The following is a 22636-nucleotide window of genomic DNA, read 5'->3' as shown; positions in this document are numbered from 1 at the left end:
CTGATTTGCCCATCTCTAATCTAACCTAAGAAGTCCTTGGGTTTTCCCCTCTCCTCCTCCTGGGAAGCTCAGTATTACCGGAGAAAAATCAATTAATCACACTTACTAAACAAATTCACTGAACATTCTTGCTATATAGCCTCAGCAAGTCAGTTATCTCTGATTTTTTTTCCCCACAGTACCTGGTGTAAACTATTTCCTCTCTTCTCAAGCCCCCATTATCATCCCAGGTCCTTTCCCTCTCAACAGACTACTTCTATTTCACTGAAAAGTCTAACATGAACGCACTCAAATTCCCTATTCTCCACCAATAATTACTTCTGTAGCTTTATCCATCTCTTCTTTCCTGTCATATGTCTTAACTCAGTCCAGCATAGCGCTGTGAATTATTGTGGAATGGCCCAAACAGAAAGCATACAGATCTAGAACTAGTATCTTCAGGAAAGCAGTGCTGATATTGGAAGAAAGAGCTGGATAGCAGTTGCTTAGAATAGTCTATCGAGCAGAATATGGTATTTGAGAAGTAAAGCAACACACTGCATAGTAATTCTAGCTGGCAGCAAACGTAAGAGGGATACAGCAGTAAGGGTGTTAACACAGTCTTGCACAGCATAAAGACAGCAAAAGCAGAAACTGGTGACATCAGAAATGTATACCAGTGGGCTCCGTAGAAATTTAAGCCTCAAACTAGGGCTTAGTCATGAAATAAGGATCCAGTAACAGGACCTCTTTCCCTAAGTAAAAGACTGAAAACTAAGGTAGAGATTAAAGCAGAAATTAGGCAATGGTGTGACGGTAAATATGGGCAAAAGTCCTAATTTGTAGCTTTTGCCAATTTCTGTGGTAAGAATACTCCTACCTGTGGTCAATTTCAAGCTATCATGCGCAGAATGGGGAAAAGATGTAGTAGCACACCATTACACAGTTTTCCTAACATATATATATATATATATATACAGTAGATTTAAATAAACTAAAAAGCATAGTTAATGGTAAAGTATGTAGGAGGTGAAGTTTTCTTTTAGTATTTATCTTTAATATAGTTTCAAAAATAAACTGGAAATGTTAAAAAGCAAAAAGTAAAAACTGCCTCCCACATTTGAGAGCACTGAAGAAAAAAATGTTCTCCAAAAATTACTCCAAAATTAATACATCCAATTAATTGCTAAGCAAAGCTAAGTTGATTTTAGAGGCCAAAGGAAATTTGATCACTAGAAGCTACAAGATAGTGAAGACTTCACTTTGCTGCAATATTAGCTTCTACTTTTACTTTAAAACATTGCAACTAATGCATAGAACCCTAAGTAATTTAGGTTCTCTGGGGGAAGCTTTCACTAAAACATCCCACCTTATGCACTTTCATCAGATATTCTTCCAGAAACTCTTACACACTGGAAAACAAAGCTCTACAAGCACAGTGGGATTAGACAAATTAATAACCTCATTTAAGAAGAGAAATGTATATCTACACTTCCAAGATCATGACAAAGCTCCCTGGCCCTGGAGACTACCAAACTGGCTTTCAATTTAGAAACCCACATAGGATGTTTATTAACACTGCTGGCATTCTAATAAGCGACAGCAAGTTTCTCTTAAATTCTGGTTTCAAAAGCACACACGTATCAAAAGTAATACATTGCACTATATTTGAAAAAGAGTTGATCAGTATGACTGACTCAAGACAAACTGATAAAAGAACACTATGAAAAAGCAATCATGTGAAAATGGTGAAAGAATGTGAGCTTCTTAATAAAATGAACAGAGGTAGGTTTATGAAATAAAACAATGAGGTCAGAAAACTTGCTTTAATGTGTTTGAAGAATACACACCTTTTTGTATAGATTACCATTTAAAAATCTGGGGTCCGGTCTTTTCTAAAACTAGAATTTGTATAAAGTTTGTATAAAAAGAATAGTTATGTTCATTCCAAAGCTTTCCATGGCCTATATTCTTCCTGTATGGAAACAATCTATTAGAATTTGAACATCTGTCTCTTCCTTGGACTAAAATTAAGAATAAAACTTATAAATATCATAAGCTTTTATCAAACATCTGTAGTGATTCAATATGCTTAGGTTAATGAAAAAAATAATTCAGAAACATATGTCAAATGTTTCTAGATTTGCAAAGAATGGCTGAACTTAGATATACAACTAGCACAAATGACAATACCAGAAGTAAAGCCTTCGGTGACACTAATTTAGACATAAAATACTAAATTACAAATAAAAGCATGAATATGGAGGCAAATTCTTGATAAATTCATGCAATTTCAAAACAAAATTAAAGCATTTTAAAAAATGTATAATAAAGCAAAAGAATTATAAACAGAATTCATGCTTTAAGAAACCATTGCTAGATACCAAAATAGTCTCAATTAACTTAAAATTCATTTATCAAAAAACTGCTATATCTTTATTCATATAATGCTATAATAAATATTTATGTCTGAAATGTTCTCACCACAAAAAAAATGGTAACTATGTGAGGTGATGACTATGCTAATTAGCTTGATTGTGGTGATTATTTCATAATGTATACATATATATACCAAACCATTAAGTTGTAAACCTTAAAACTACACAATTTTTTTTTTAACATCTTTATTGGAGTATAATTGCTTTACAATGGTGTGTTAGTTTCTGCTTTATAACAAAGTGAATCAGTTATACATATACATATGTTCCCATATCTTGTCCCTTTTCGTCTCCCTCCCTCCCAGCCTCCCTATCCCACCCCTCTAGGTGGTCACAAAGCACCATGCTGATCTCCCTGTGCTATGCAGCTGCTTCCCACTAGCTATCTGTTTTACATTTGGTAGTGTATATAAGTACATGCCACTCTCTCACTTTGTCCCAGCTTACCCTTCCCCCTCACCATATCCTCACGTCCATTCCCTAGTAGGTCTGTGTCTTTATTCCTGTCTTGCCCCTAGATTCTTCATGGCCATTTTTTTTCTTTCTTAGATTCCATATATATGTGTTAGCATACGGTATTTGTTTTTCTCTTTCTGACTTACTTTACTCTGTATCACAGACTCTAGGTCCATCCAGCTCACTACAAATAACTCAAGTTTGTTTCTTTTTATGGCAGAGTAATATTTCATTGTATATATTGCCACATCTTCTTTATCCATTCATCTGTTGATGGACACTTAGGTTGCTTCCATGTCCTGGCTATTGTAAATAGAGCTGCAATGAACATTTTGGTACATGACTCATTTTGAATTATGGTTTTCTCAGGGTATATGCCCAGTAGTGGGATTGCTGGGTCGTATGGTAGTTCTATTTTTAGTTTTTTAAGGACCCTCCATAGTGGCTGTATCAATTTACATTCCCACCAACAGTGCAAGAGGGTTCCCTTTTCTCCATATCCTCTCCAGCATTTATTGTTTGTAGATTTTTGATGATGGCCATTCTGACTGGTGTGAGGTGATACCTCGTTGTAATTTTGATTTGCATTTCTCTAATGATTAATGATGTTGAGCATTCTTTCATGTGTTTGTTGGCAATCTGTATATCTTCTTTGGAGAAATGTCTATTTAGGTCTTCTGCCCATTTTTGGATTGGGTTGTTTGTTTTTTTGATATTGAGCTGCATGAGCTGCTTGTATATTTTGGAGATTAATCCTTTGTCAGTTGATTCATTTGCAAATGTTTTCTCCCATTGTGAGGGTTGTCTTTTCATCTTGTTTATGGTTTCCTTTGCTGTGCAAAAGCTTTTAAGTTTCATTAGGTCCCACTTGTTTAGTTTTAAAACTACACAATTTTAGCTGTCAATTATATTTCAATAAAATTGGAAAAAATTATAAAAATATCAATTAAAAACTTACTGAAAACTTTATATGAAGCAATATGGTATAACACTTAACAAAGTTGAAACTACGAGCAAAGCAGTTCTAACATCTAAATCCTCTCCATTTTACATACCAATAACTGTTTTTGGTCTTTCTTGGCATCCTTGTAAGAGGAGGGTCCAGACATCCAAGATGGTAATGGAGTTTACAGGTATCACACAATAAAAGAAGATGCTGATCATGATTCTTCTTACAAATTCCACAACTTTGAATAAAGGCAGCAAATAAAGGATTAGAATAATCATCATCACAGTGAACAGTTAACTTATAGCATATTTTTTAAATTTCAAAATTTCACCATATTAACTTTTATTGAAATCAAATATTTTTTCATAACATGTCTTTTTATAATGTCAATAACTATTAGTTCTATATTCTTTTAAGAATGTAGAAAAATAGCCTGGATCTAGTATAAATTTAAATATTGCTGGTGTCATACTTTTCAGAGAAGGGCATATGTTAGACACTTACGTTAATGGTGTCTTTATCTTAATTTTAATTATCACTTTAAAACCCATTTAACATTAGACCAATTTTTTTTAGAAACAAATTATTAAACAAAAAATCTTTCAATTTTCTACCTCTCTAAAACTACAAAAGAAGTTACTTTACAAACAAAATTCTTTTTATTTTCTACCATTAATTATAAATCTTTCAAAGAACCTTCAACATGTAAATAAGCTACATATATAAGTCTCTTTACAAAATCAGACTTTGAGTCTTAAAAATATACCAAATGATTATTTATTATAAAGAATGGGAAGTTTTACTATTATTGTTACTGTTATGTTACATTATGTTATGTTATTTATTTACTATATGGACCACTTTTAAAGTCTTTATTGAATTTGTTACAATATTGCTTCCAGGATTTTTTGTTGTTGTTGTTTTTTTATGTTTTGGTTTTTGGCCATGAGATATATGGGATCTTAGCTCCCCGACAAGGGATCGAACCCACACCCCCTGTGTTGGAAGGCGAAGTCTTAACCACTGGACCACCAGGAAAGTCCCTGTTACTGTTATTTTAGATTTTTGTTTGTTCTTAAGAAATCCAACTTTTCTTGTGCAGAAGGACAAGTTAAATACTCCTGAGAGAACAAACACCATGACCTAAAAATCTAGGGTATATTTATATTAAGAATGTGAAGGTTGAGGAAAAAGTTGTTGAGAACCTAAGAGCCATATATATACAGAAACAGCAATGATGTTTGAATTTTTAAGTAATCCTAGAAAAAAAGATCACATACACACATATACAACAATGACAACAACGACCAGTACTGGGTCTCAAAGTTGCTCAGAGTAAAAATGGAAAATTACTTAAAGTATATTCTGAAATAAAAATGAACTGCAGTGATAAAAAGTCAGGAGCATAAATGATATGCCTGACGGTTCCAAATGAACCAATTTTATTTGGAAAAGCTAGCCTGAGAATGTGCTAGTCTTCATAAAGCACACTAAAACACTAGTGGGCTTCCACAGCTCAAGGAAGTTATCTGCTATTACCTATGGAGAGAGCCTCCAACCAAGACGAGAAAGTAATTATAGAGATTGATATTGTTGCTATTGCTATTTCCGAGAAAGAGGTTGTGGGGAGAATATTTATAAATTTACATAAGCATATATACTTGTGCATGTGAATAGATAGATTTGTGTATGTATACATACACACAAACATATACTAGCATCTTCTAGACTTTTCTCAATTAATATCATCAGTTACATGGAAAAAATAGTGAGGTCCAAACCTACTGAAGTATGGAAAGAAGTCTTAATAACTATGTAAAATTGCTATAATGGTGAATACTGTAAAATACTGAGCCAAGGACAAAAATATTTGGGAGAATGAAATTATTACAACTGAGCCAAGAGAGAAAAAAATGTAGACAGATTGAAATCTAAAACTTATCTTCATTATCTACCACTGTGCAAAGGCAGTAATTCAAGCTATATTATAATACCCATCACTACCTAAAAACAAATGTAAACCTCTAAAACTCATTCAAGTAAAATAAAATATAAACACCCATTTATCTAACATATCATTTTAACTATTTAAGAAAATAATCATCTACATTAAAGTCACTTTCCAATTTCCCAAAGAGGACAGTTCATTTCCATGGAGCATATGCACGCATAGCCCCAGTTACTTAGAGGTTACAAGAAGTGATTTAGCTTGTCATTAAAAGAGGAGCAAAATCTCTTCTATCATCATTCAATCTGGAAAGCATCTTTGACGGTTTTAATAAAATGAACTTCAAATGCATTTAACTTAAATTCCAATATAAACATATTTCATTCCCAAATATCTGAAGCATCTTGTTATTAAAGAGTATTAGTTTAAAAATACACAAGGGCTTCCCTGGTGGTGCAGTGGTTAACAACCCGCCTGCCAATGCAGGGGACATGGGTTCAAGCCCTGGTCAGGGAGGATCCCACATGTCGCAGAGCAGCTAGGCCTGTGTACCACAACTACTAAGCCTGTGCTCTAGAGCCCACGAGCCACAACTACTGAGCCCGTGTGCCACAACTACTGAAGCGCACGCACCTAGAGCCTGTGCTCCTCAACAAGAGAGGCCACCACAATGAGAGGCCCACACACAGCAGCCAAGACCCAATGCAGCCAAAAATAAATAATATTTTTAAAAATGAAAAAAAATACACAATATTAATCTATCATAATTTCATTACTTGCCTATAAAGTACTGCAGGAAGAGTAGATGTCTTTTGTGTGCCTCCTTCTTTTTTACTTGGTTTTCTCTCCTTGGGTGCTCGCAAAATTGCCGGTATGTTCAACTTCTATTGATTTGAACAAATGCAGTTTATTTTGTTTTAAAGAAAAAACATAAAGCAACTTTCCTCTACGCACCGCTCAAGTCAACTAATATGCTAGGATTGTAAGGGGGAGATCTTTTACAAACTTTTACATTGGTAAAAAGTACTAAAATGAGTTTTTGTCTCAGTCACTGCCATTAGAAGCCTATAATAACATACTTTCATTGATTTTCAGTGGACCACTAAAACATTATGAAAATTAAAGTTCTACTTTAGCTTTAAAAATGAGAGACAAGGACAAGAATTTAATAACTTTAAAAAAAAGTACACTTTACAAAAAGAATATTGAGGCCGTTTATTTTCCTCAACATCCCAGCTACACTGGTGCTCCAAAGGTTAATTAGAAAAATTATCTTATTGGACCAAACTCTCCACAAAGCGAAGTAGATTCTCTTTGGGTTTCTACTAATCAGTAGTATGCTGGCTTCCCAGACAGCAACCATCTATCAAAGTCATTTCTCAGTGGCCTGGTGGGCTGGCATCTGTTTAACCAACTGGAAAAAAGTGTCCTGCAAGTGATACAAATGAATTCTACTTCTGCTGTGTATTTTACATTTGCACAAGGAAATGCGTGCGCTTCTGTTACAAGTGATTTAATAAATGAAAATGCTCTTTTATAGTAGATAATGTTTTATACTAAATAGGAAATTCTTATGAGACAAACTTGCAAACCAAGCCAATAGATAATGCTCTTGCCAAATAAACTAATAATAGGCTTGCATTCAATATTAATTTATCTAAATATAAAACACCATAATCTTCCAAAAATTCATCAACAACCTATCAATAGAAACAAAGGTCAATTCTCCATACGTGACTACTCATTCTCACCTTTTATATTATGTTATTCATTATAATATAAGCCACATACACCTTGTTCACAAAAGCAGCATCTTCAAAGCCAGCATGGCACAATACATATCACTAGGCACTACCTTCTAAAATAATATGTCTACACAAATTGTTTAATGAATTTGACTCTTTGTAAACTTTTAAAACAAGTACAATGAAAAATATCTGTTCTTTGAAAATCTTCCTTCACAAACAAAACTATTTTCATAGTGAAATGACCACAGTGAGTCAACATCATCCTTAAAAAAATAACTGAAATTATTCAAATGAATTCTTAATTGAAGAATTATATACACAGTACCAAAAAAAGCATTCAAAGAAATCCATTTGGCAATGATTTTTCTTTTCAATAGCAAGAACTATAAAAGGCTAAATATGTTCAAGGATAAAGTTAACCTTTTTCATAACTACAATAATAGCTACTGAAGGAGAAAAACTACACTTTAACATTAAAGTTTCAAAAACCATTTCTTACACAGTTCAAAACCAAATCAACATGAAAATAAATCTCTCCAGTTTTCCGTTTAAATTTTACACACCCCACCGGTCCAAAAAAAAAAAAGAACTAATTACAGCACAAGAACAGGACAGAACAAACGTGGCAAGGAATCTAAAACCGCTACATTAGAGGCAGAAGAATATGGTAGAATTAACTCATGCTTCAAATCTTAGCTTCATCACAAACGACAGGTCAATCAGTTAGAGCAAATGAAAAAATCTGCAAACAAGATAGCTGTTAAAACAACGAAATTAAGCTACAAATTCTCAGTAGGCAGCTTCCAAAGCTCTAGATGTACTTCAGGCAGGAATCATTATCCCAGAGGATTAGCTGGCCCTGATTAAACGGAATTCTTTAGTTAGTGAAGTGACAGCTGTATTAAGAGTTCTGATCTTTGAAATCATATAGAGAGCAAGAAGAGAAAGAGATAGCAATTGGAAAGAAACTAACCTGCCCTGTGATTCTGCCTAGTAAGGCCCATATTCCTTGTCCTTCACTTCGAAGTTTTCCATTCAGGTTTTGTAGTTCTTCTAAAGATTCACACAGCTACAATGTAAATAATTCAAATTAGCAAACCATTAAAATATACAGTAAAATATGTGAAAATGTAAATAATTTATTAATAAATGTGCCAAAATATCTATATTTATAGTCCATATATTTTTAACACACTCAAGCACAATACACTGAAAAATGAGGGTCTCCAATTATCTAAGCAGCACCAACAAAATGTAAGCATTTTGTTTTGTTACCATTTTTACTAATGATAATAATGATGCCTACATTTATATATTCTATTATAGTTTACTATATAATATCAGAAACATTCTGCTAATTAATCCTTATGAGTCTATCAAGACGCACTCCCACCATTTTCCCAATGAGAAAAATAAGGATCACAAGGTTTTTGTGACTTGGCCAAAATCATAAGACTAGCAAGAATCCTTAGGTCTTTTGAATTGAATCCCAGTACTCTTTTCAATACAGTGTGGCTGATTACTGGAAATTTACTTCCTACAAATTTTGTTATCACTTAAAATATTATTTATCAATAAGTCAATCCTGGTTTTATATGCCCATGTTACTTATTACCTAAAATTTAGTCACAACCTGCTTTTATATATTTCTTTTTGACCTTCCTCATCTTTAGAATGAAGGGGTAGAAGGGAAATTTAAATTAGGAGTTTTATTTTTTTTAATCAAAAGTAACCAAACAATTCAAGAAAAAAATAGTAATTTCAAAAACAGGTTTAGGGCTTCCCTGGTGGCGCAGTGGCTGAGAATCCGCCTGCCGATGCAGGGGACATGGGTTCGTGCCCCGGTCTGGGAGGATCCCACATGCCACAGAGCGGCTGGGCCCGTGAGCCATGGCCGCTGAGCCTGTGCGTCCGGAGCCGGTGCTCCGCAACGGGAGAGGCCACAACAGTGAGAGGCCTGCGTACCACAAAAAAAAAAAAAAAAAAAGACTAGAATTCAAATATAGGCGGTCCAACCTGAAAGTACACACTTTAAAAAAAAAAAACAGGTTTAAAGTTTTCTACAATTTAGAAAGAGAAGTTCCATAGTACAGTGGTTAGGAATAAGGAATGGAGTCAAGACTGCTGGGCTTCAAACCCCAACTCTATGACTTGACTACCTATGTGAGCCTGGGCAAATTACTTCCCCTGTTTAGGACTCAGTTTACTCCTCTGAAAATGGGAGCAGTAATCCTAAGCCATATTACAAAGCTGAAATGAGAATTAAATGAGTTAATACAAGTAAAAGTGCTCAGAACTGTGCCTGGCACACAGAAAGTACTCAGTAAGTATTAATGATAGTAATGAAAATAATGAGGGGTCAGAATTGTAGGCAAGTTGTAAAAATTCCAGAGGAATTTCAAAATAAAACATAAATAAAAATGTTACAAAATCACAAAAGAAATCATCAATAAGATGTAATATATTATGTTGTTTGTTTTATAGCCAACTTACCTTATTATATTCCACATGAAGCTTTTCTTGTTCATTCTCTAATTTATCCTTTATATTCTTTTGTTCAGCCATATTTTCTTGAATTTGAATCATGCGCATATTTCTCTCTATTTAAATTAAATATCCAATTTTACTTTAGCAGAAAATAAAAGCTGATATACAAAATACACAAAGGAAGAAGCTAGCCATAGGGATGATCACATGGATAAATCTACATTATTCAAAACACTTTTAACTTTATTCACAAATTAACTTAGCATTTTACAGCAACCCACAACTTATTAGGAAAATAAACATGCTTTTACTTGATATATGTAACATTGCTAGTAAATTTCTAAAAATTGACAGCATATCAAAATCTCCATCGGCAAATTGTCATCAATGAAAACGTGCATGAATTAGTGTCTATACTGACCAAAATAATAATTCACAAAATCAGCAGTGAGAGCAGGTTGCTTATGTTTTCTCCTTCCATCGACACTAGAACTAGTATCTGAATTGTCCACTGGGAAGATATCTGTACTGATCCCCATTAGTTCTGCTTTCCGCATAAGTTTACGAATGGCCGAAGCACTGCTAGTGAGCGGTCTGGGCAATTTTTCCCTTGGAACCCAGGCCTGGGGTCTGGTGGACCGAGCTAGTTCTGCTTTGGCACGATATTGCTGAAGCCGGGCATTGATCCTTGCCTATAAAAGAAACGTATACAAATTTTAAAAGATATTAAAATGGAACATGCTCCTTATGATTTTTACTTCCACATTTAGAAAAAGTAAAGATAACCAGAATTTCACATATCAAGGCAAATTATATCTATCCACAGTCCTTAAGGTATACTGTATAATTCTTGGGTTATAATAAACCAGGTCTACCCCTAGTAACAACTGTCCTAGACTATGATCAGAATTGTCAAAAACTAATATGATTAAGCTGAAGTTTCTCTTCTCAACTAGCCTTGCACTAGTCTCCATAAATGTACTTAATTTACATAAAAATACATTTTATATGATGGGCAAACTAATCAAATTCTTTGCATAAAAGAACATTAGAACAGACTGAAAAAAGATGTGGTCAACATATTGCACTGATAGAATAATTTCCTCTAAGCCACATTATTTAATGTACTGGAAGCATACTTTACAAATGACTGCTTTGTTGACTAGCTGACGAGTAATATATTCAACCACAAACTATACTCACCATTTACCTTAATGACAATCCACTTCCTAGGTAACTAACCAAATTTCACAATTATACTTCACATGTCATTGGCAAACACATGAGATCTGAAATTTATAACCTTGATTTTTTTTTTTGGCCATGCTGCATGGCATGTGGAATCTTAGTTCCCTGACCAGGGATCAAACCCAGGCCCTCAGCGGTGAGAGCGCCGAGTCCTAACCACTGGACCGCCAGGGAATTCCCTGAAATCTATAACCTTGAAAGAAAAAAACATGAGTTTTGGCATGAATCCCATCCTTACCTGTGCTTCTGGTGATAGTTGCTTCTCTCTCTCTTGTAAAGACATTTTACAATAGGATTGTAGAGCCAAGTAGTTTTTTCTCTTCCATTTTCTGTCTAACCTATCCGCATGTTGCTTACAATAAGCAAAAAATGGATCTGCTATATCCTATAGCAAAAAACAGGGGGGAAAAAGTAAACAGTTTTACTTCAAAGGGTCATTAAAAACAATGATAATAGATAATATTTCCATTATCCCTAAAACAAATTACAAAAGTAATTTTTATACATAATGATAAAAATTGCTGCTTTAGAAACTTAATCCTATATATCAAGTTCAAATTAGCAATTTTTTTAAAGGGCCTTGTGGATTTAAAAATACTGAAATCAAAAATTAGGTATTACCATTTAGTTATATTTGTTACCTAAAAAAATTATCACGGTTTAAAACAAATAAGATTTCAATAATCTCAGGTAGAAACCATCATTAAATATTAAAGTTATGCATACATAGATTAATATTATAAAACAACAGTATATCTAGAAAATATAAGACTAGCCAACACAGATAAGTAGGGTACTTCTAATTGACTAGAAATGCACAGGCAGATTCCACCTGGGACAAAAATGGATTAAGAAGGCCAGGCCTTGTCAATAAAACACTTTAGATATTCCCTTTAACTCTTCATGAAACCCTAAAACCTCAGATGGAAACACAGCTCTCTCACAGTCATATTTCATGGTACTACCTTAATGGGTACATTTTTTATTCATAAATACTAGGGTACCAAAAATAAAAGAAATCTACTACCAAAAATAGAAATAAATTATAAATATGTAGCCAAAAAAAGTAATGTGCAATGTGACTGCCAGCAAAGTAACAGGTTCATTCTTTAGGTCTGTCCCAAAGAGAAAAATAAAGATAAGCTATCCATATAGGTTTTTATCTAAGTTATGTTAAAGGGTCTCTTAGTAAGGTGGGGTTTTACAGCCCAAAGAGAAATGATGACACTAAGAAAAGAAGAAACAAATGAGAAAGTACAAAAAGAGAAATCATCGTAATAATAAAACTAAAGTGTCCTTGACATTAAAAAAAAAAAAAAGCATACAATGCAATTCTGTAGTGTGATATCCAAAGATGTCACAATATAGGACTGTAAACACTGTGATCACAGAATTTGGAAATATAAAAACCTGGAGATAAATCCTGGCTCCACCATTTACTGATTTTTGTGGCTTCAAACAAGTTGCAAAACATCTCTGGATCTCTGTTAACTCATTAGTAAAACAGATTTAATAATAACTACTTCATATGGGTACACAATACAAAAACATGGGCAGGAGACTGCATTAAAACACGCGCACGCACACACACACACACACACACACACACACACACAGTTGCTTTCTCACAACATACTGTACATCCTGGTCACAGAATAGGCTAATGGAAATAAAGAACACACTGAACTGTAGTCAAAATGATCTGGAGAACTATTCTACTGATTTAAAGTAGTAGGTAAGGTTGAAATTGACTTATCAGAGATAGGATTCATGCTTGCATAGATGAGCTAAGCATTAGGACCTAGACTCTGACTCGCTAAAAAGACCAATCATCTCTGGTCAAAAAGATATCTGAAGGGGACTAGGTAGCCCAGGTAATTTTTTTTTAATTTTCATTATTTGGGATTGGGGGACAATAAACCCTAAGTCTAAGGCTAGAATGACCAAGGGATTAACCTTGTTTAGACAGTAACAGATATACCAAGCAAATATTAACTGTGACAGAAACTACTGTATTCTAATATCTATCCTCCCCTTCTTCTCCATAGTACTAGAATCTTCTGAGTTTCTACTGGGTACTTGATGACCTTGATAGAAAATCTCTGCTCCAGACTCTCAGCATCTGGATATGGGCATGTGATAAGTTCCAGCCAATGAGGTTTGTGAAATTTCCTAACCATACCCTTGAAAGGAAACTGCCTACTCTTAACCTTTTCTTCCTTCCTTCCAATGGGGTGGAACCTAGTCAAGGTGTGATAAACCATCTCTGACCATGTAAGAAAGTGCAACAGACTAAGGGAAGATGAAGCAACATGTAAGAAGGCACCTGATCCCTGGAACCAAACTCCCCCAATATCAAATCAGTCTGGAATGTGGAAAGAATTCAACTTCTTCTCTGTTTAACTCACTGGCTATTTGGTTTTGTTAAACCATTCAAAATAGCGTCCTAATTAATGCATTGGTTGACTTGGAATATCCCCTCAACTTGCCTAGAGAAACTTTCAAGATCCTACTCCCAATGGAAAATAGAAAGGGAAAAACATTTTTCTGAATATCTACCATGTACCAGGCACAGGTGCCTTTTTTCATACTGTCTCATTTATCCTTTAACACTACCACATGAGGTGGGTTCTTTTATTTTAATATCAATTTTATGGATAGAAAACTGAAAACAAGAGAGGTTAAGTTGCTGACCCAAGATCCACTGCTAGAAAGTTAAGATCTGTCTTTTTCAACCACTACCTGTCATCAGATTTACTTAAGGATGTTTCCAAACAGAAATGACAAAAGCCCAACTCTGGAGATTGTGATTCAGTAGGTCTAAGGCAAAGAGTTTTAAATGCCTTGAGAAAAAGTACCAGCAAATGTAAATGTGCAAAGGGGCCTAAAAGACGCTGGAAGATTATAAGACAAAAGTAATGATGGGGGTGGGGGGGTGGGGGGATGCGGGGTAAATGGTGGGGACTGTGAGCAATGTGACAAAGTGGAATGCCCCTCAACTCAAGGTTGTCTTTTTATAGCACTTATTCTTACCAAAAAAATGTATCTACAGGTCTAATTTAGGCTGTGGACCTCTGGATTGCATGATTTGTTCTAGAATCTTAAAAGAAATTTTTTTCTTAAACGAAGCTTCCTGAGTAATACTGACACAGCAGATCAGAGGAGTACAAACTGAAAGAAACTACTGGGAGTCTTGTACACTGAGTACCAACTGGCACTTGTAAAAACAGTGTATTTTTAAGAAAGTAGGGATGCTTTACTGGTACCTTAATAAAATTGAAGTGTTTACTGAAATCCTATAATGAGTTAGGAGCATATCATATTTACCTTCTCAATCATAACACCATCAATATTCTTATCCACCCTACCTCAGCCATTTAATTGCCATGACTGGACCTAGATTCTGTACTCTTTCCATAATTCAATGCCTAAAATATCATTCTCTGAGCATCATCTTTTATCTTTCCTGATCACTCTCTCTAAGACTCAAACAAGTTTTTAACACCTTTCAGGTCTCCAACATACAGACTTTCTGTCTTCTGACTGTCCGAGAGCCCATGCACATGATTGCCCTCTTTACCTGATTATTTCATGGTCCATCAATTAATTACTTCTTTGCATGGCGCATCAATTCGCTTGTTCCTCTCTTCCTCAACTAGCTTCGCTTGACAAAACCTAAGGCACAGATAAATCCAACTCTTCCCCTATTTTGTACCTATACCTGAGCAGCTGAACACATTTTCAAATTAATTTGTATTCCATTTTTGTAGATAATTATTGAATAGCCTTATCTCTCTGTCAAACCTTCATTATCTCCTCCCTATTCCTAACTTGCAGATGATGACCTTATTTGTTTATTTCACTGGAGAGGGTTTCGAAGAGAGGAGAAACGCAACAAAACCAAAACTTCCACAACCTCCAATCACCACATACCTCAACCTATCTGCATGTCTGCACATATCCTCTGACTAATCTCCTGTTACTATGGATAAACTGCCCAATGTTCCTCTCTAAGGTTAACCTTCAGTTGCGATAATATCCCACCCCGTCTTCCCTCCAGCAATTCTATCTCTCTTACACATTTTTTCTCTCCACTGACATTCTAAACATACTGTAATATCCTTTAAAAATACTTAAAAGACCTTCCTTGGGCTCCCATTTGTTGTTCCACTTCTAAGCTCCTCTTAAAAGGAAAAATCTAAAGGCCTGTCCATATTAGCTATCTTCAATTCTATTCCATTCGTAAGTTTTCACTGACTACTCCCAACCACTCCAACAGCTTCTGTCAAGTGAAAAAATGACCTTCATTTTGCCAATTCCAATGGTCATTTCTCAATCTTAATCTTACTCTTTTGACACAATTTGCGCACTCCCTCTTGGAAACACTTCTTTGAAATACCTCTCTTAGTTCTTTTTTTACCTCACTGATCACTCTTCCTCAGTCTCCTTGGTAGATTCCTCCTTATTTTCCCAAATTTGAATGCTGTGGAATGCTGAGGTAGCCCTATGACTGTCATCAGACCTCTTCCCATCTCCTTGTACTCTTATAACCTAGATAATTTCATCTAGTCATCTCACCATAAATACTATCTATACCCTGACAGCTCCCAAGTTTATATCTGTAGCCTTGACTGCTTCCCTAAACTTCAGACCGATAGCCAACAACCTACCTGATCTCTCCACTTACATGTCTAATAGGCATTTTGAACTCAACATGTCCAAAACTGTCCTCAGTTTCCCTTTCTCCTGCAACAAATCTGCTCTTCCTTCTGTCTTCTCCACCTCAGTAAACCACAACTCCATTCTACTAGAAGCTCAGGCCAAAAAGAAGTCACCCTTTTTACCCTCTCTTTCTGTTACATTCCACAATCCTTCAGCAAATACCTATAAAATTTGTCAATTCTCATTACCTCCATCCTAAAACCTGTTACAGCAAAAGTTCTAACTGGTCTCCCTGCTTTCACACTTGCCTCCCTACAGCCTGTACTCAATACAGTTATCAGGGCAGTCCTTTTAAACATCAGTTGGTTCATATGTACTCTATGCGACTCTTATGGCCTTCCATCTCACTCAGAGTGTAAATCCAAAATCATTCCCATATTTTTCCAGGCCCTACATGAAGCAGCTCCCTGCTACCTCTATGACCTCCTCCTCTCCTCTTACCAAACCCCAGCCCCTAACTCTGTACCAGCCATACCAGTCTTCTTCTTGGTCCTCCAACCAAGCATGTTCCTACCCCAGAGCCTCCGTATTTCTGTTCCCCCTGCCTGTAATGCTCTCCTCTCAAATAAACATAGGCTCCCTACCTACAATTTTCCTTACACATTTCCATAAAATGTCACCTTATTGGAGAGCCCTTCTCTGATCTTCTCATATAAAACACCATTGCCCTACCTCCCTTACTCCCTAAATACTTTATCCTGCTTTATATTTCTCCACAATACTTATCACAATATTTTTTTTGCTAACTTTTTCACTCTCTGTCAGAGGAGAGCCCACCTGCCACTAAAATGTAAGCTACCTTAAGAGCACAGTTTGTTTTGTTCACTGTTATCTCTACAGGGTCTATAGCAGCAGTCCCCAACCTTTTTGGCAGCAGGGGCTGATTTTGCAGAAGACAATTTTTCCACAGACCGGGGGTGGGGTGGGGTGGAGTGAGGGGCGTGATGGCTCAGGAGGTCATACAAGCGATGGGGAGCAGCAAATGAAGCCTTGCTCGCTTGCTGTTCACCTTCTGCTGTGCGGCCTGGCGCCTAACAGGCCACGGACCAGTACTCGTCTGCGGCCTGGGGGTTGGGGACCCCCTGGTCCATAGCAATGCCTAATACACAGTAGGTCAATATATCTGTTGAATAAATATACTGAATGAATGACAGTAAAAACATTAATGTGTAATCCTTAGATAGTTCAAAGGTAAGAGACAGATAGGTCAAGAAGGTCCAGCTGAAGTTTCTGATTCTTCCAGGGAACCGTCTTTCTGTATTTACACCACTTCTTGTCCATACTAGGCACCTGTGACATCTTTTATTGTCATCTTGTAAGACTGTTGAACATTTTATTGTGTTTACTATCCATCCCCACCTAGGCTGATACTGTGACTTAAAGCTATTTTTATGCTCCCTGACAAACTTCTCCAACCCATACCTAGAGTTTAGTGTCTTGCACATATGCACATGCCCTCAATCATGAATGACTGATTTCACAGAGTACTATGAAGATTTGTTTGAATATAAATCTCACTGTTCGCTAAACAAAGCTTAGATCACCCCTTAACACAACTTAACTGAGTTTCAGAACGTGAATTCAATAAGGACTTACTCCTTATAGTCATGTTCCACAAATACTTGCTGAGTTATAATTCTGTCAGCCCTCAGCTGCAGTGCCTTTGCAGACATGATATGATTAACTTGTTTAACATACAGCTGTAATTTATTTTTTAAAGAGTCTTGTACTCAAATCTGAAACTCCCAGATGATGAAGACCAACGAATAAAAACAATAAATCTGAGTAAGATTTCTTAATTTCTTATTCTAGTGCTTGAAATTTCTAAGACTTTTTACAGACGAAAATTTTAAATGCAAATTCAAAGCCCAAATGCCTAGTGTCTAGATACCAAAAGAGAAAAATTAATTTGACAATGTACATATTTTGCCCTTTATATATTTCTGAACCATAAACAAAACTATGTCTATAGCTATTTAGTATTTCTTCCTATAAAAACTGAAAGTAATCAACTTAGCTTTATTGATATCTTGTATTTGGGTTCTATCTAAGAATCTGTATTCAACTTGATCTCATTTTTGAAGGTATATTTTTCCCATTTGGCATTTATCACTTTTTCATTTTCCACTTTTATGACTTAAGTATTTTATCAATTCTTAAAACACTCATACACGTTGTATGCAAAATATGGCTGTCTAAAACCCAAGGTGAACTAAATTTACATTGTCTTTTTATATATTTAAATTATATTTATTTAAAAATATATAGCAGTTTCTTTATCCATCATTAAAATATTATCTTTACCTTTACCTTTTATATAAAAAATTAATACTAATCTAGCTAACAGAAAAATAAGGCTTTGTACAAGAAAGCAAAATTATCCTTTGGCATCAGATTCCACAAAAGCATTAAAAGGTATTAACTCTTTATGTTAAGCTGATTAAAATCTGATATATTTCTTTCTAGCACGAAAATATATATAATGTAATGATTATATAACACTTTAAAGTATTCAATTCTACTCTTCATTTTTTAACTATATTTGTTAAAATACAGAGAGTAAACTTATGCTAATTTATTCTGCAGCTAAAGCTCAATTTATCCAATATCAGTTTATCTAGGAAAGTCCTAATACTCTGCTCTGCACATATTTAAGAATTACCCATCTGCATTTATTATTATATTTTATATTTCCTTACACTTAGTTGGACCATTCCAAATTCACTATTTTCAACTGTGGTTTATAATACAGATAAAAAAATGGTCTTATGGTAGATATTCAATTTAGACACATACAAAACTCCAAGTTAATTCAAAAATAATGATATAAACTCTTTATTAAAAACAAGACTGGTGTGTTTTTATCCTATATGTTATTTATCATTTATATTATTCAAAAAGGATTTGAGGTGGCTTATTAAAATATGCAAAGTATAAGATAATTTTAATTAAGTTTTAATTATTAATTTTAAAAACTAAGTAAGGACTGTGTAGTGTGTGTTTATGTGTGTGTGTGGAAGGTGAGAGTGAATAATGGAATGAGGAGAAAAAAGAGGCAGGAAAAAATAAGATGAAGCCCAGACATACAGAGTATTCCTCAAAGCTCTGTGTAAGATTACAGAACTAACTCGGGGCTGTGATGATAAAAGATAAAGCCAGTACTCTTCAGTCTATGGAATTATTTTTTCAGTGTAGAATGTTCTTTTCTTTCCTTGACTAACAGATGCTAACGCCATACTAATGTTTGGAGTTTAGACAGGTGATCTCTTTTGACATAAAATGTACCACAAATCAAAAATAACAATAATCTTGACTAAACAATGTTCTGATTTATTAAACTGAATTCCCTAAAAAACACAAAGTAATTGAGTCAGTATTAACTTGACCCCCGCTCTGACTGGGGTAAAAAGCCAATGAGGAAAAAAAAAGCCTTGGAAAGGAAGGACTACTGAGAAGCCAACTCCACTATGATGAGGGAGGCTGGAAGGAGAGGGTATGACACTATTAAAAGGCAAAGACCAGGAAACAGATCAGACCCAGAGAAAAGAAGGCCCAGAATATTAGAATTCTTCTACTCTGAAGCAAAGAAGGGAAAAACGGGAAAGGTGACATTTTTACTTGTTTTTTTTTTAATTCAAAACACCTGATTCTTCCTTTCCTTCTTTTAATAGCTGATATAAAGACTTCTTCATTTGGTCTAGGTATGAGCTACAGTGAACGGAAATAAACTACCAACATCTTAGGCTAGTTGTAGCAAACTGTTAGTTGCTGACCCCACTCGCCACCACCCAGTCATTCCCTTCCAACATATTCCATTTTTGTAAAATCCATTTTCTTTGACAGAAACTAAAAAATGTCAGGTTTCACCTTCCCAATTTATCTCATTGCTAATGATAGCCATAATGACAGTTTCAATACATGAGATGATGAGAAAATCTACTGGAGTGAATGTATGAGAAAATTTTTCATTCCTAATAATACAAGAACCCTTTCCCTTCTCTTTGGCTTTGAATTCCATAATGAAAGAACACAGTGCTAAGAGCTATTCCAGCAATGTTGAGACCATGAGACAACAAGGTTAGGAACTAAAAAGAAAAACATGTTGATGCTGGTGGGATAGAAGGATAAAATAAGACTTCATCATTGAGCTGCTGAAACAACCCCGGAACTACTTATGTTTATGCCTCCTGTCATATGAGATAGTTAATAACTACTTAGGCTACTGCAGTTAAGTATTCTATTACTTGCTGCCAAAAGCCTAGGTAAGATACAACATCAAGATGAACAACCACAGGGCTTCCCTGGTGGCGCAGCGGTTGAGAATCCGCCTGCCGATGCAGGAGACACGGGTTCGTGCCCTGCTCCGGGAAGATCCCACATGCCGCGGAGCAACTAAGCCCGTGAGCCATGGCCACTAGGCCTGCGCGTCCGGAGCCTGTGCTCCGCAACGGGAGAGGCCACAACAGTGAGAGGCCCGCATACCGCAAAAAAAAAACAAAAAAAAAACAAACAAAAAAAAAGATGAACAACCACAGCATTTATCTTAAAGGCCACATGCACATTGGTAGCAGACTCCAAATGTGGCTCTGAAATCTCCAGAAAATTAAAGAAGTTATTAATACAATCAGTTACATAATTCACAATATCACAAACCAATTAGTAAGCAAACACACTGCTATACCTACTACTGAGAACTGAGAGAAAGAATACTGTGCTGAGAAATAGGCTCATCAACATTCCCAGTTAATACAAAAGAAAAAAATCAGTAAGGCTTTCAACAACAACAAAAATGTAAAAAGCACACATCAGCAAAAGGAATAATAGTAAAAATCAAAATAATTTTGTCCAGGTACGTAAGCATCTAATAATATGGCTTACATAGAATGCTTAGAGGAATTGATACTCTGTATATATTCCAAATAAATCATATTTCTTACAGTCAAACTTCAAATAAAGGTTAAATAAGATTCTTAGAGAAGTACGAAAGTGAAAGTGATCTATTTGCTAACACACACTTTAACAGGTAACTGAGCTGGGGTAGCAGTGAACATCAACTTACGCAAACCAAAGAGATAAAGAGACACGTGTATGAATAAAGTTATTCCAATACCACAAGAAAATGTGCCAAGGAAATATTCTCAGTCCATGCCTGTAGATAAATAGGAAATCAAAACAAGGAAAAATGGGAAATCAAATATGCAAGGCACTATACTTAAAATGATGGTTTGAAAACTAATTTTACCCTAGAATTCTTTTTAAAATAAAATCTTTAAAAAAAAAAGACCTTAAATGCTAAACAGTTGACCAAATAAAAGCTGAATGACAGAAGGGATCTAAGCACTGAGGATACAGTGAAAAATAAAAAAGAACAAAAAATCCTTGTCCTCATGAATCTATGTCCTAATGAAAGTGACAGACAATAAACAAGATAAATAAGAACCATATATATTATCACACACCATGATCAAGTGGGACTTATTCCAAAGATGCAAGGATTTTTCAATATCTGCAAATCAATCAATATGACACAACACCACATTAACAAATTGAAAAATAAAAACAATACGATCAGGACTTCCCTGGTGGCGCGGTGGTTAAGAATCCGCCTGCCAATGCAGGGGACACAAGTTCAAGCCCTTGTCTGGGAAGATCCCACATGCCGCGAAGCAACTAAGCCCATGCGCCACAACTACTGAGCCTGTGCTCTAGAGCCCGCGAGCCACAACTGCTGAGCCTGCGTGCTACAACTACTGAAGCCCACGCACTTACAGCCTGTGCTCTGCAACAAGATCAGCCACCGCAATGAGAAGCCTGTGCACCGCAACCAATGAAGAGTAGCCCCCGCTCATTGCAACTAGAGAAAGCCCAGGCGCAGCAACGAACACCCAATGCAGCCAAAAATAAATAATAAATTTATTTTTTTTTAAACCCATATGATCATCTAAATAGATGCAGAAAAGGCTTTTGACAAAATTCAACATATATTTATGATTAAAAACTCCTCAGAAAGTGGGCAAAGAAGGAACGTACCTCAACATAATAAAGGCCATATATGACAAATCCACAGCTAACATCATGCTCAATGGTGAAAAGCTGAAAGCATTTCCTCTGAGATCAGGAACAAGATAAGGATGTTCACTCTTAGCACTTTATTCAACATGGTTTTGGAAGTCCTAGCCACAGCAATCACAGAAGAAAAAGAAATAAAGGGAATCCAAATCGGAAAAGAAGTAAAACTGTCACTGTTTGCAGATGACATGATGTTATACATAGAAAATCCAAAAGACACTACCAGAAAACTACTAGAGCTATATTAGATAGTGGTTAGGTATTTTTTAAAGGGAAGAATAAAGCAGGAAAGGGGAATAGAAAGTGTCATGGGAGGGAGAGGGTTGTAACTTTAGACCAGTGAGTAGTAGACATGGAATGAGGACCCGAAAAAAGTGAGGGAACGAGCCTGTGAGGGAAGAGCAGCCCATGCAGAGAAACAGAGGCCCAGAGTAGGAGCTCAGCTGGCCATTCATTAAAGGAGCTGCAAGTAGGCCAATGAGGCTGAATGAGGGGAAATGATGAAGTCGGAGAGGTAATGTGAAGCCAGATCACACAGAATCTTATAAATCAGCAGAGAAACTGGTTTCTAGTCTGAATCAGACAGAAAGTC

The 22636-nt window shown here is 35.5% G+C and overlaps 1 protein-coding gene across 9 annotated transcripts in view; it reads right to left on the bottom strand.

The window, feature by feature from the left end:
• PHF14 (PHD finger protein 14) overlaps positions 1 to 22636 on the bottom strand; it is a 232917-nt gene that overhangs the window by 140916 nt on the left and 69365 nt on the right. For all 9 annotated transcript variants that reach the window (XM_067042574.1, XM_059073864.2, XM_067042570.1 and 6 more), the window contains 6 exons: positions 11492 to 11638; positions 10427 to 10697; positions 10012 to 10118; positions 8492 to 8587; positions 6551 to 6654; positions 3929 to 4060 (listed from right to left, as the gene is read on the bottom strand). In XM_067042574.1, coding sequence (XP_066898675.1) covers positions 3929 to 4060; positions 6551 to 6654; positions 8492 to 8587; positions 10012 to 10118; positions 10427 to 10697; positions 11492 to 11638 — 857 coding nt within the window. The remainder of the gene's footprint in view (positions 1 to 3928; positions 4061 to 6550; positions 6655 to 8491; positions 8588 to 10011; positions 10119 to 10426; positions 10698 to 11491; positions 11639 to 22636) is intronic.

This window comes from Kogia breviceps, chromosome 9 (genome assembly GCF_026419965.1).
Source record: "Kogia breviceps isolate mKogBre1 chromosome 9, mKogBre1 haplotype 1, whole genome shotgun sequence".
Lineage (NCBI taxonomy): Eukaryota > Metazoa > Chordata > Mammalia > Artiodactyla > Physeteridae > Kogia > Kogia breviceps.
This window is presented reverse-complemented; position numbering and strand designations above follow the sequence as displayed.